At 45.4% G+C, this 15,311-nt stretch overlaps 1 protein-coding gene across 2 annotated transcripts; it reads left to right on the top strand.

Moving 5' to 3' along the window:
• The first annotated feature begins 5,403 nt into the window (after positions 1 to 5,403).
• Positions 5,404 to 15,311, top strand: TRIM68 (tripartite motif containing 68). Of its 2 annotated transcripts, none has more exons than XM_068554601.1 (7): positions 5,404 to 5,636; positions 8,191 to 8,672; positions 10,293 to 10,388; positions 11,260 to 11,520; positions 11,988 to 12,010; positions 12,606 to 12,706; positions 12,900 to 15,311. In XM_068554601.1, exons 2-7 carry the CDS (start codon positions 8,247 to 8,249, stop codon positions 13,448 to 13,450), a joined length of 1,458 nt encoding a protein of 485 aa, XP_068410702.1. In that variant the 5' UTR covers positions 5,404 to 5,636; positions 8,191 to 8,246; the 3' UTR covers positions 13,451 to 15,311. The 2 variants fall into 2 exon arrangements, with proteins under 2 accessions (XP_068410702.1, XP_068410704.1); XM_068554603.1 differs by lacking the exon at positions 5,404 to 5,636 and adding an exon at positions 5,644 to 5,758.

Genomic DNA, 15,311 nt, shown 5'->3' with positions numbered 1-15,311 from the left:
TTATTTTCTTCAGATATATACCCAGAAGTGGTACTTCTGGATCATATGGTAATTCTATTTCTTTTTTAATCTTTGAGGAACCTCCATGCTGTTTTCCATCGTGGCTGTACTAATGTACATTCCCACTAACAGTACACAAGGGTTTCTTTTATTCACATCCTGTCAACACTTATCTCTTGTCTTTTTGATAATAGCCAACCCAATTGATGTAAGGTATTATCTCATTGCATCTCCTTATGATTAGTGATGTTGAGCATCTTTTCATTACCTGTTGTCCATTTGTATATTTTCTTGGGAAAAATGTCTTTTAAGTCCTTTGCCCAAGTCCTTTTTAATGGGATTGTTTTTGTTTTTGTTTTTTGCTATTGAGTTGTATGAGTTCCTTATATATTTTGGATATTACCCCTTATCAGATAGGTGATTTGCAAATATTTTTTCCTGTTCCATAAGTTGTCTTTTTATTTTACTGATTGTTTCTTTTGTTATTATGCTTGTTCAACTTAAACTCAAGTGATAGCAAGGAATATCTTGATCATCACTGTATCCTCAGTGCTAGGATTGCACCTGATATTTCTATCTATCTTGGGACCATACAAGGTCACGTAGCAAAAAGGAAGTCCATTATAAAATAATAACAGGAGGACTTCCCTGGTGGTGCAGTGGTTTAGAATCCGCCTGCCAATGCAGGGGATACAGGTTTGAGCCCTGGTCTGGGAAGATCCCACATGCTGTGGAGCAACAAAGCCCGTGCGCCACGACTACTGAGCCTGCGCTCTAGAGCCCACAAGCCACAACAGCTGAGCCTGCGTGCCACAACTACTAAAGCCCATGTGCCTAGAGCCTGTGCTCTGTAACAAGAGAAGCCACCGCAATGAGAAATGACAAGTCCACGCACCGCAACGAAGAGTAGCCCCACTCACCGCAACTAGAGAAAGCCCGTGTGCAGCAACGAAGACCCAACCCAGCCAAATAAAGAAAGAAAGAAAGAAGAAGAAGAAAAGATTCAACATTGCACTCAGGAGGGTTCTGGGAATATGGCAATACATCTTCGATTCTCTCTAATTTTGTGTGTCAAAAAATTCAAATAAGATAACCTTCAGTAAGAATCTACAATCCTGTCACACAAAAGAGAGCAAAAGTTCTTTCTAAAATTTGGGATTCCTGTGTGTCTGTTCAGAGTAAGGTGGAAGGCAACTAACCTACCTTGAAGGAAAGCTTTCAAGAAACCATGCTGAGAGGCCCTCACTTTGGAGCCTCCAGTATTTGGCCCCTGTGGAAAGAGCTCTGCCTCATGTCTCCATGGGTCTTACCTTACTTAAGAGTATGGGCTGGCCGGTTGACCTGTGCCATTCCTTATAACCTTCCTAAGATGACGCCCAATCTACTGTTCACTGAGAAGGAGGCAGAACTCCATGAGAACCTACATCAGCTAAGGACAGTGACTTATCAAATCATCTCTCATAACCATGAGCATACAAAGGAAGCAAGTAATGTGGAAAATATCAGAGCTTGAAGAAAGGGAACAAATATGAGAAACCAGATCAAATGCCCAGTAGGAAACAGGGCAGAAATGGGAGAACGTAGAAAAAAAAATCCGTAGCATCAGTGAGAGCTGAGAAAATCCTGTTGTGTTAAAACATGAACAGATTGCTACTGAAGAAAAGCAATGTGCAAGAAAATAAGAATTATTCGAAATAATAACAATAAAACAGAGTGGGCAAATTTTATGGGGAAATCTTGGTTGGTTCTTAACCAAGAGTGGGAAGAGATAGGAGTATTTTCTTGAATCCCTTAATCCCTAAGGTGTAAAACACAACATCAAAACCAAATCACTGATTGGATAAACAATATCCATTGTCTTTCTGCAAAACATTCTAGGAGAATCTCTCAAGTTGGCCATGCACAGTTCTTTGCTTTTTCAGCAAATATACAGACTTGGGCAAGAAAAAGTAAGAGACATGGAGGGGAAAATACAGGCATTCCAGAAGGAAAGGAAGGAGGGGATGGAGCCGATGGAGTAAAATCAACAATCAAGGAAATAACTAGGAGAAAATTTCCAAAAGCCCAAAACCTGTCTTAAGATATAACATGCTCACTCATTCATAAAATAAAAGATGTATACTTAATTTCAGATGAAATTTCTGAATTCCAATAAAAAATAAACTATCCTGTATGCATCTAGACAGATATGCCTACAAAGTAATGCCAAATTATACCAGCTAGCAGGTAAGCTCCACAAAAGCATTTTTCTGTTTTGTTCACTGATATATTTCGATCACTTGAAAGAGTGCTTGTTACATAGCAGGCACTCAATAAATATTCATGGATGAATTTGCTGGCATTAAGGAATCAATCTCTACCTGAGGTCATGAAAATATTCTTTTAAATTACTTTGGGAAGTTTAATTGCTTTGACTTTTATAGTTATATCTACAATCCATATGTGTGTGATATGAGGTTAGGGTTCATGTTTCATTTTTTTCCATATGGATATTTGGTGTCTCCAGTACCATTTATTAAAAATATCCTTCTTTCCTCATTGCTCTATAGTACTACCTTTGTCATATAACAACTGGCCATATATGAGCAGGTGTGCTTCTGGGCTTTTTTTTCTATTCATTGGCCCAGTGGTACCCTGCACCAATATCACACTTTCATAATTACTATGATAGCATGGAGAAATTATTTAAGAATTGTCTTAGCAAATAATCTGACTTGTCTTAGTGTGGGTGTCCCAGAAACAAACTGGAAACATGGATCTGAGTTCAAGTAGCTTAACTGGGAGGTGATCCCAGGATGAAATATTAGGAGTGTTGACAAGTGAGAAATGGAAGGAAAGGAAGTCAATAAAGTGCGTATTATCAAGCAGGTTATCACCATGGGAAGCTGGGACTCCATTCCCTGCCACTCCTCTCCCTTAGCACAGATAGAGCTCATCCCACAGTTAGCCACTCAACTTGTTGTCCTGGTCCATCTTGGATTCAGGCAGAGGGTTGGAATCCGTAGTTACAGCCATGGGCTATATCCAAGACAGAGCCTCACCTGGACACAGCTGTCTGCCTCTCACAGCAAACAAAGCACCCGGATGGAGGCCAGGAAGAAGAGCTGCTGTGCTTGTGCACTGGACTGATCTGTCTTCAACAGTGCTCTGTCCAGCTTTCTCCTCGGGAACACAAACCCCCTCCCCCAGGAATACTACGGTGCCCTTTTGCCAGGGCCCTTGAGAGTCAATCATAGTTATGGACAAATTGCCAAGTTACAAATGAAAAAGATCTCCCCTTTAACTGCTTTAACTTCGCAGAAGCTCCAGAGAAGTGCAATCGACCCTTGAACAACACAGGTTTGAATTGTGTGGGTCCACTTATATGCAGATGTTTTTCAACAAATATATCAGAAAATGTTTTGGAGATTTGCAACAATTTGAAAAATCTCACAGATGAATCATGTAGCCTGGAAATATTGAAAAAAATAAGGAAAAGTTAGGTATGTCATGAATGCATAAATTATATGTAGATACTAGTCTATCCTTACCTAGGCATAAGGTGAGTGATATTTAATATAAAATTAATGTGTTAATTTTCTTACTGTTTTACAACTTTGCTTTCAAAGAATTACATTATCATACAATATACCTGTCTCTCTCATAAATGGAGAAATTGTATATCAGCCTATCATCACATTTAAGTTGTTCTTTAAAAAATGAAAGTGTTTCCAATACTATATTATTAATATGACTATAATACTGTATGCCATAAAAATTTTATGATTCATTCATTAGTGTATAGGCTAGGCTACGGTGAAGCAATCATATCAATTATACTAGGCTACCACAAAGCAATCATTGCTGCTTCTTTGTTATCAATGCATGAATTATTATAACTACAAATATTAATTTCTTTTTCACATTATCTTTTCATTTTTTATGTCTAGTGTTAATAATATCTATAACATCTACAGTGTTTTGTATCATATAAGACAATATTGATGTATGTATTGATAGACTGATGATTCATCTTGTAAACAGAAGATGTAAAGTTATGATGTTGATATAGTACAGTATAGTAAATGCATTTTCTCTTCCTTATAATTTTCTTACTAACATTTTTTCTCTAGTTTACTTTATTATAAGCATATAATACAAACAAAATATGTATTAATCGACTGTTTTATGTTATTGGTAAGACTTCAGGCCAACTGTAGGCTACTAGCAGTTAAGGTTTGGGGGAGTCAAAAGTTGTACGCATATTTTTGACTGTACAGTTGGCCCCTGCAATATTTAAGGGCCCACTGTACAACTAACTTGATTTTGAGTTCCTTAAACAGTCTGTGGCCTATGGTTGTAATTCCAGCACCCAACACAAAGTGCAAAAAGTGAATGCTCAATAAATGTTTAAAGTGGCTTGTTTCGATTAATCCATTTACTACTCTGTTAGGCAGCCATGCCTACAGATCCAGGTGAGACACAGGGTACAGCTCAGACCTCAGCTACCTCTTTTCTTCTTTTTTTGCTCATGGTCCCATTTGTTTCAGGAATTTTCTGGGCCTCACCCTTCAGAATTTCAACCATGGCCTGAGCCCTGACATTGGCATGAAGAGCCAAAGAGTAACAGTTCCAACAAGAATATCATTTGGAACTGGGCTTCAGTTGGAGGATTTCCTGGTTATTTTCCACACAGGCAGGATGTGCCTTTATTTGCTTATTCAGTAAACACTGAAGTATCAGGAAAAGGACAAGGTGCAGAGACTACAAAGAAAACCCGAAATCACTGCCTTAAGTAGCACTTTGTGTGTGCACATGTCTGTGCGTTTAGGCGAGGGACGAACACCGGTCGTTTAAAATTTTTTTCCAATTTGTATAGCAGTTCCAGACGAGGAATTCCACTTCTCCTCCGCCACTTCCCACCATCTGCTTCTAACTCTAAAGGGGGGTGTGGCAATAGTGATGAGAGACTGCCTGCTGAAGTACTGAAGGATAAGAGCTTGCCAAGAAAACCCAGGGTTTTTTATGAGAAACCACCATCTGCAGCCTGGAGCCAGGAGAGGTCGCTCAACTTGCAGGAAAGTGCAGAGTCCACTGCATTATCAGTGCCCAGCCCTGCACTAAATTGGGTCTCAGAATCAGACATGGCTGATCTCATAGGCTGCTGAGTTTAACGTGGAAAACTGGCAAAGGAACAGCATTATGTCCGGAGCTACCACACGGAAGGAACAAGGTTCGCCCTTAAGAGCCACTAGTCATCCAGAACGGAAGCGTGAAACACAAGGGGTTCTTTGAGCTGAGGGCCAGCTAGGCCTCTTACTGCATGGCCCGAGCGGCCTCATCCAAGGGGCCTCACCCTTTCGACCCGTCCTCGACTGACTCCTGGGCCCTTTTACAGTTTAAAGGGCTCTGAGTGGGGGAAGAGGCCAGAAAAACCGAAAAAAAGAGAAAATACGCCGTCAGGCCAAGAGGTGTGCAGGACCCTGTCCCCTCCTCCGATTGGCTAGGGTTGTCCTGTTCGCTGTCTGTGATTGGCTGCTCCCACAAAGATGCCGCCGGCGAGCTCATTGGCTCCGGCCCTGTGGGCGGGGCCTCGGAATCCTGCAGGAGAGACCAAGGAGCTGGGCGCTGCTGGGGCCTTGGTCTCCGCGCCGGCGGTAAGTGCCGGGCTGGCTGGGCCAGCCGCTTCGGATGCTGCGGACGCTCGGCCGTGGGAACCAACCGGGCGTCTCCACTTTCGGTTTCCGCCTCGGGGTGCTACTCCCGGCTGAGAAGGGAGGTGGGTAGACAGAGGTCCTGCAGGCCGTCAGCCTTACTCTGCCCGCACCCGCCCGGGACCCTCGGGCCCTGCCCGGCGTCCTGTGGCCCGGAGGTTACCCTCCCCCTCTCTCCTCCCGAACCCCGGAGGTCACCGCCTCCTCACTTCCCACTTTGGCCCCTCCTCTCGAGTCTCTTCCCGGCTTCGCCCTTTCCCCCGGCAAATGTCTTTCCTAGAAGGCTTCCCACTCTGCCAAATGCACGGTTGAAGCAATTAAATGTTTAATAATTAAAGTTTTGTCAAAGTAATCTGTGTATCATGAAAACAAAACAATAAGGCAATAAGTACCCGCCCCTAAATCCTTTTTTGCAGAGGCCACCACATTTAACTTTTTCATGTTTAGAGCTTTTTATGACCCTACTAAATCTAAATAATGTGCTTCCATCGCATTTCTTGATTTATCATTTTGATATTTCTTTACCCCACTTCCCTTCTGCCACCATCTTCTCAATTTTCAGTAGCTATTTTCAATTCTTTGTTGATCTCTGTAGCTTTAAATCATAGATATCAGACTCTGTTGTGTCAGCTTTAGGTAGTAGCTCTTGGGGCCCCTCCGTGGTAGATGAGGATATTGACATTTCTTCCACATCGAGCCTACTATCAGCTAGACCTTAACATTTACATTTAATACTCATGTATTCAAAAATATTTGAGCACTGTCTCTGGCCTTGGGGATATGGTCGTGAACAAAATAGGGTATGTCACTATCCTCATGAAACTTCTACTGTGGGAAGTAAGACAATAAACACATACATGTCAAATGACATTAAGAGCAGGAATTTGGAGAAGTCATTTCAAGCTGGGAGGACAGCAGGAATCCAAGTGTGTGGAATGAATGGACATGGGGTCTGCGAGAAAGTGTGGAAGTTCCTCCTTTTGCTTGACTGGGCTGTTTCAGGGTGAAGAGAGAGCTTCTTGTTGGACTGAGGGCTGGGGAACCAGGATAGGCTCTTCAGTAGGTTAGTGATTTAGTAAAACAAGGTTTTAGGATATTGGTCCTACAGTTTGGTAGTGACAGTGGGAGGAGGAAAAGCAAGAGGCAGGGAGGCCAGTGAGAAGGCAGGACCTGCTGATGGCCTGTGACAGACAGTTCTGCAAAATCTACTTACTGCCCCACTTCCTTCAGGAAACCTCACTGGACTACCCTTAAACCATAGTGATTTCTCTCTCCTCTTGAATTTTTATTATACTTTGAAGCTGGAGAGGTTAAGTACTTTGCCCAAGGTAGAATGGCAGAGCCCTGGACCAAGCATCTGTTAAATGAGGGGAGAGTAGAATAATGCTTTCTACTTAGGGTTTTGAAATACATTGAGCCAATCCATGTAAAATGCTCAGAAGAGTGCCTGGCATATAGTGTACTCAAGGAGTGCTCGCTATTATTATTAACGTATAATATGCTCTCAACTCCCTAACTTAATTATAAAAGCATTTTGGGTTTAAGAACTGTTTTCTGTGTCTAGCTCATTTATTCCTTCAGCAAATATTTATTCAGCAATAACTGCATGACGGGCACTTTTTAGGTCCAAGGCTACAACGATGACTAAGACCATCAGGGCTTTTCCCTTTATAGACTAACTGGTAACACAAACTTGCACGGTGAACAAATAAACATTGTCAACTGTACCAAGAGCCTGCCATTGGTCATTCAAGTTCTGTGCCCACATATGGCCCTAGCAGAAATCTCAGATTTCTTGCTGGAGTAGTGAATTCATCAATATGGGTTTAATTATCATCAGATGACCTTTGTTTTTATCTTCCAAGGGCTGTTTGTTCATATCTGCTTCTAATGTATCACTGAGGAGAGTGTCTTGGCATCTTAGCGGATGTTAGTGCTGGAGAAGTGGGCAGAGGTTCACAGGAGGTGGGGAAAGTGTTGCTGGTTCGCTTATACCTTACACTTCAGTGTGCAACACAAGAAAACAAATTGAGCATATAGGCAATGGGCTTCTGGCATATTACCTTTTCTGCACCTTGACGTACATAAATATACATAGAAGCATCCGAGAGAGTGAGGAAGGTGGGTATTTCTGGCTTTATTTTGGATAGTGAAACCACACGAAGTTCAAGAGAAACAGTGCTGATTTGGAGAGCATGATGGAGGTGGAGTGAGAATGGGCTGGCGAGCGAACCCAGAGGAGGGTCAGAGATGACCGGGTGAATGGAAACTGAGAATTCCCAGCATCCCAACACTCAGGCATCCCCAGATGTCCCTTCTGTGGCGTGAGAAACGTGACCCAGTGGATTCAGTTGGGAAAGCCAGAGCTTATTAAACAGGGTTCATAAAGGATCCAAAAGAGGAAGTTATTTTTTTCAGTCACTACTTATCCCTTTTACCTATCCCTCTGCTCTTCTGCTCTTTTTGCCCTTATTTGTGTTTCTTTCCTTCTTCTCAGCCTTCAGTGGCTCCGCCTAGTTTTATTCATGTTCTGAGGAGGGTGTGACAGGAGCCATGGATCCCGCAGCATTGGTGGAAGCCGTTGTAGAAGAAGTGGCCTGTCCCATCTGCATGACCTTCCTGAAAGAGCCCGTGAGCATCGACTGTGGCCACAGCTTCTGCCACAACTGTCTCTCTGGACTCTGGGAGGTCCCAGGAGAATCCCAGAACTGGGGTTACTCGTGTCCCCTCTGCCGGGCTCCCGTCCAGCCAAGGAACCTGCGGCCTAATTGGCAGCTGGCCAATGTTGTAGAAAAAGTCCGACGGCTAGGGCTGCATCCAGGAATGGGGCTGAAGGGCGACGTGTGCGAGGTCCACGAGGAACAGCTAAAGATGTTCTGCAAAGAGGATGGCCTGATCGTGTGCGAGGCCTGTGGCCGGTCCCCCGAGCACGAGGCCCACAGTGTCGTGCCCATGGAGGATGTCGCCTGGGATTATAAGGTGGGAGATGAAGGCCAGCTCCCCCCAGTCTCTCCCCTGCCCCCCACTTGGCTATCTCTAGATCAAGAACTTGACCGGGGGCCCCAGAGACAAAATGAGAGCTGATTCCTTTGGCTTCTCACACCCCCAGATCCCGGGGACCTGATACAGTGAGCCGTACCTCTCCTTACGTTTATGACCTCCTTTGACTTCCTTCTTTCCCACTTCCACACCTCACCCCAATCCCAACAGGTTTAATGCCTAACCCAAACTTGCTTTCCTTACTAAGAATTTGAGGGAGACCATTTTGGTCTAGCTGGGGTTCTGGGCGCCTTGGATGAGGTGGTCAATGCTGTACCTATCAGAACGTGCAAACTCCTCCTAGCAATGCCACAGATAATCACTGAACATCAGGTGAGTCACTTTAAATTCTTCATTTTATAGACAAAACAAAGGCTTAGAAATTTGAGATCATGATCATTGGTTTTAGAGCTAGAAGAGACCATGGCTGAGTCATTTAGGATTGAGTGAGATTGTCTAATCTAGTGTTGTAGGGTCCCTTCTGACTTAAGTTAGTTAAAGGAAGATCAAAGGCCTTCTTACTCTTCAGCCACTGTTCTTTCTCTTCTTCTTACCTTCTGTTTATTGGAAGCGATAGGGGGAGCCATCTGTGACACCCACTGCTCCTTTTTTATAGCTATCCTATCAACTTCTAACTTCTTATATTTTCCTTAGATGTCCATGCTGACATATCTTTATTGGAATCATTATCCCAATGATTCTGTGATCCATTGATCCTGTACTTGTCTTAATTCTCTTTCTTGAAGTTGAGATTAGAAGGTAAAATTGTAAGATGAATCCCCTGAATTAGCTGTTTTCCTATGCAAAAAGAATTTCTGAAAAATTAAAAGTATTTATTTATTTTGTTTTGCAGGTATTAGAATAGGGAGGCAGTATACCATAGGCATAAGAGTTAAAGAGCTGGGTTAAATCCCAGCCCGACCATTTACTAGCTGAATGACTTTGGGTAGGTTACTCTCTAAGCCTCAGTTTTGTTGGGACATCTTTAGTAAAATGGTCAACATTATTATTATGAGATTACTTTATGCTTCCCAGTAGTCATCTCTCGCATTAGAGTCTAGGATGGTACTTCTTACCTTTAGGGTGTATATGAACCACACAAGGGTCTTGCTAAAATTCAGGAGGTCTGGGGTGAAGCCCAAGATCCTGCATTGCTAACAAGCTCCCAGGTGGTGTTGATGCTGCTGACACACGTGGACCACACTTTGAATAACAAGGTTTAGGAGGCTGTAGGATAACAAAGCAGATAAGGATAAAAAGAGGCGTGGATAGGAAAGTCCAAGATAGTTTTCTGGCCAGGTGGGAAATGGACCTTTTCTTCTGCTTTACAGAAACTTAGAGACTGTGGGAGTTGAAATGATTCTCAGATAGAGAGACCTTGGATGTAATCTGGGCAGGAATCTGCTCCCTCTGTGAAAAGGGAACACCCTTTTCTCCCAGCATGCATTCTGGCCCACCCCCTGAGGGATGCTCGTTTTCCCATCACCTACCAATGCTAGGAAGCCTGGCTATCCACCCAGGCTACGCGAGGTGTCCTCAGGAGGTTTTTGTCTCTTTCAGTGGAAACTCCATGAGGCTCTGGAACATCTGAGGAAAGAGCAAGAAGAGGCCTGGAAGCTGGAAGTTGGTGAGAGGAAACGAACTGCCAACTGGAAGGCAAGTTGCCCCCTGGGGAAAGGAGTCTGTGTGGTCCCTGTGTTGTCCCGAAGCTGGCCTATGGTACCTTCCTCATCTCTGTGAGGCAGAATGTGGGGTTTGAGGTCAGAGAGCCTGGGGTCCTCATGCCAGCTTTCTCTACCAGGTGTGCCGCCTTCAGCCGGCCTTGGGACCACTCACTTCCAGTTTCTTGAATGTGATGTAGAGATAACTTCTGGGCTCTCCTCATATGTGAGAAAGGAAAAGTACACACCTCACATATGCTTTAGCTCACAGGGGTATGACTTGTATAATGCTTAGTAAAGCATAGTTTCTGTTTCTCTTTCCTCAGCTAAAGCATATTTACTAAAAATTAAGTTATTAAAGTGTTGGAAAATCATTTCAGAAATAAACTCAAGGCCCATAACTATCAAACTATCAGAACTTGTGATCAACAGAAGGTAACACTGAATCAGTCTAAAACAGCATATTGAATTGATACAATACCAGTAAGAAGCAAAATCATCTAACAGTGTAGTTGTTACACTGTCTTAGAGGCTTAAGTGTAATGCTTCCGGTCATTATTCTGAAAATAGAATATAGTATTCTGGAAATGGAAAACAGTCTGGAATATATAGTACAAAGGTAATATCCTGGGCCCTACTGGGGTCAACAAGAGTTAGTAATAGGGACTGAGGAGCATGTACTGGAGCTGTGGGAACAGGAAGTTAGGAAAAATCATATCCTTTATCTTTGCCTCTACAGTACCTGGCACACAGTTGGTACCAGAACATTCCAGAGTGCGTGTGTGTGTGCACATACCAGCGTCCTCAATGCCGGGTGGCCCTTACACGACCAGTATCCGTGCTGATTTCTGATCTTGGCTCTACAGATACAGGTGGAAACCCGAAAGCAGAGCATCATATGGGAGTTTGAGAAATACCGGCGATTACTAAAGAAAACACAGCCACCAGGTCGGCGGCTGGAAGTAGAGGCCGCCGCCGCTCTGGCCAGCCTGGAGCAGGAGGAAGGGGAGACCACGCAGAAACTGGGGGTGAGTCACAACGCACTCATCCAGCAGAGCCGGGTCCTGTGGAGGATGATCGCAGAGCTGGAAGAAAGGTCTCAGAGGCCTGTCCGCTGGATGCTGCAGGTGAGAAGCAGGCTTTCCTGGGAAGTCTGAGCAAGGGCTGAGGATAGCCTGGGACTCTAGGAGAGGGGGGTACCTAGTCTTCAGTGGGACCTGTCAGCACTCGGCCTACCAGACACGGATCCCGTATACCCGCTGCCCGTGCCGGCTGTTCCCCTACCCCCGGTTGGGTGGATGACCTCGTGGCCTCCTAGATGGACATTGTCTAGGCGGCCCTCACATCATACCTGTCCCTCCCTCTGGCCAGAGAGTTGAGATGGAGCCCGAAGTTGGCCAGGGCAGCCAGGGCTCAGCCTGCCCTGCCTGCCTACTGTAGGCTTCTCCCCCGCTCCCTCTGCACGCCTTCTCTCCAGCTTTGCTCTCTGCCTTCCCTTTCCCTCGGAGAAACTCCCTCCTAGAGCTCTGTGTCTGTCTGGTCCCTCTGAGGAACGGGGCATACTCATGTGCTGCATATCTTTTTCTCCTTCTAGGGTATTCAGGAAGTCTTAAACAGGTATGTTTCCATCTCTGGAGCCCCTCGACAGCCCTGTAAGAGAAAGTGGGGCCTGGCCAGAGCCAGAAGTGGGGAAGGAACGTAGACCAAGTACCTACAGAAAAGTGGGTGCTGGCCCGTAATCTTCTGCCCCTTCCATTGTATTGGCTCAGGAAGCTTTGAACATCTTTCTTTTTTCTTCTTTGTGCTTGGCCAAATTCATTTCAAGCGTTACCAATAAGAGTTTCAGGTAAAGCTATAAAATGTATGGTTTCAAGTAGATGGCCCAAGGAGGGGAGAAGACTGCAGCTGTCTCCAGTAACATCGGTGCTCTGAGTCTGCATATGGGCCCTTCTTCTCTGCAGTACACCTCTTCCTCTCCCAATGTCAGATTCACACCTAACCCTTCCCATGGCCTAGGTATGTGAATATTCTCTCTGTGCCACAAGCCGTTCAGCTCAGTCAAATAATCATCACATCTCTGCTCCGCCTGGTATTGCTGGGGAGGGGCACCTCGCTGACTCCGTCCCTGGCCAAGCCCCCTTCCCTGTAGTAAGGGAAGGCCTATGTGGCAGAGCCAGGACTTCTGGGCCCAAGGCCTACCCCTCTCTACCAGGAGCAAGTCTTGGAGCCTGCAGAGACCAGAACCAGTCTCGCTGGAGCTGAAGACGGACTGCCGTGTGCTGGGGCTCAGAGAGATCCTGAAGACGTATGCAGGTAATGAATGCTTGGCGGGATTGTGATGAGCGGGGGGCGGGACCCCTCCCGGAGGAATGAAATGGCTCAGTGCCCTCTGGGATGCCCATCGCCCACCCGTCATGGAGGAAATCGCTGGCTGTATCTATCACAGAGACCTGGCCCAGGCCCCCTCGCTCTGTGTCAGGGTACCAACCAGGATCTTTTTCCTTAGCGGATGTGCGGCTGGATCCAGACACTGCGTATTCTCGCCTCATCGTGTCTGAGGACAGAAAATGCGTGCGCTATGGAGACACCAAGCAGAAGCTGCCCGACAATCCTGAGAGATTTTACCGCTACAATATCGTCCTGGGCAGTCAGTGCATCTCCTCGGGTCGGCACTACTGGGAGGTGGAGGTGGGAGACAGGTCTGAATGGGGCCTGGGAGTGTGTAAGGAAAATGTAGACCGGAAGGAGGTGGTCTATTTATCCCCCCACTACGGATTCTGGGTGATAAGGCTGAGGAAGGGCAATGAGTACCGGGCAGGCACCGACGAATACCCGCTCCTGTCCTTGCCCGTCCCTCCCCGCCGGGTGGGAGTCTTCCTGGATTACGAGGCCCATGATATCTCCTTCTACAACGTGACTGACAGCGGCTCCCACATTTTCACTTTCCCCCACTATCCCTTCCCTGGGCGCCTCCTGCCCTATTTCAGTCCTTGCTACAGCATCGGAGCCAACAACACCGCTCCCCTGGCCATCTGCTCCCTGGACGGGGAGGAATAAGAGAGCCACCATCTTAGCCAGAGGCCTTGGAATTTCGCCTGGCCCGCAGGGGTCTTGGAGGACCCTGCCCCTGACGAGGGTCCCCTTGAACTGAGCTGAGCCTGGAAGCCAGGGATTCCTCTGCCTGACCCAGTGGTCTGTCGCTACTGGGCCAAAGTCTCCCACTAAACCACTCATGTTAAAAAGCTGAGACTCGGCAAAAGGAGCATTGCACCCCCGCGGGAAGTATGACAAGGCTTTTGGCGAGGATCACGGTGGTCCTAAGGATCAGGATAGTCCTTTCTGCAGGTCACGCCCCTCTTCCCCATCCCCGTCAGTGCCATAATTCAGTGAGGATGATGAATTAGATCCGATCTTCAGGAAACCCATGGGGTCAGGTTCACCAACAAGCCAGAAGAATACTGTCCGTGTCCAGAGCTGGTTGCTGATACCAGCAGGAGGATGCTTCACCTGAGGTTTACAGCCTCTGAGCACCCGTATTTCACCCCAGCTCTCTGACCTCCCAACTGGAGAAATGCACCGCCAATTGCCCACACCACCCCAGTGGCCGTCCCCTCTCTGAGCACAAGCTGGGCAAGTCACTAATCTCAGACTCTAAGGAGACCTGTGTCCGGGTCCTGCCCTTTTCTCTAAATGTCAGAATCAGAAAACCTGTGAGCCTTGTTTTGATTTTCACTTCATGGATGAAGAAACTGAAATGGCCTTAGTGCAGCCAGTTATTTCTCACAAAGCTGATGGAAAGAAGAGTGTATAGATTATAAAGTATTTCTCACATTCAAATGAAACCAAACTGACAAACTCACTTCTCAGGTCACATGTCTGCATATCATTCATTACATTCGGGTCTGAAACACCCCAATGTTTGAAAGAATTTAAGTGTCCTCAATGGGAAAATGGGTATAGTAACTGCATACTCTTCTACCTCGCAGGATTGTTGTGAAGATCTCAGATCCATCCCGTACTTTTGTTCCTTTCTCAGGGACAGGGAAGGCAAGCCATGGATTGTGCCTGTGGTGGCAACCTTCCCATCTCACCTTTTTACAGCATCTTTGCAGCACTGCCTTAGTTTCTTAGGGCCTCTCCTGACAGTCCTGTCCTTTTAGACCAAAAGATACCCATGCCCTGGCAAACTCTGGGCCACAGTAATATATTGAGCGTCTATTATATGTGTTTGTCTTTGGGTTAGAACAGGGACTGTGACATTAGGATAGAGAATGGAAATAATACAAAGAAAAATGTAAAACAAATGCACTGAAAGGAAGGCTGACCCACAAGCTCGTTGGGCTAAAGTTTGGATCTTTGCCACCAAGGGAATCTTCATGGTTCTGGTAAATATTCTGCCTTTCTCTTCCCTAAATCTGTGACAGAAGGAGTAAAGCAGAAGGGAAGTGTGGGGAGGAAGAATAGGCCTAGGCACAAAAAGCCATATATGATAATGAAAGGGAATTAAGACTGTATATCTGGGCTATTGGCCCTTTAGAGTGATTGTTGTGTGTGGCGAAAATAATCATTACAGGTCTTAAAAGTGTGATGTGGGAATGATTGTGCTGGAAACAAACTAAAGCAAGCATATGAGAAATATGGGTTTTGCCTGTTGTGAGGGGCTACAATATATACATTATGTATTGTCACCGTGATGCTGTGTAACACAACCTCTGATGTAGTTTAAGCTTGAAAGTAGTGACTGTTGAGTTAGGATTGGGCAGCAAAGTAGATACTAGGTTAGGTACAGGCAGAACCAAAATCATTCCTGTAATAAAGAATAGCAAAAATTGTTTTTCTACCTTAATTGTATTGGTTGTTCACATATGAAGGAGGTGAAACAGGCCGAAATGGAGAAATAAACTCATTCCTCCCACCA

This window comes from Eschrichtius robustus, chromosome 11 (genome assembly GCF_028021215.1).
Source record: "Eschrichtius robustus isolate mEscRob2 chromosome 11, mEscRob2.pri, whole genome shotgun sequence".
Classification (NCBI taxonomy): domain Eukaryota; kingdom Metazoa; phylum Chordata; class Mammalia; order Artiodactyla; family Eschrichtiidae; genus Eschrichtius; species Eschrichtius robustus.
The sequence above is the reverse complement of the archived record's forward strand: the minus strand, read 5'-3'. Positions and strand labels throughout refer to the sequence as shown.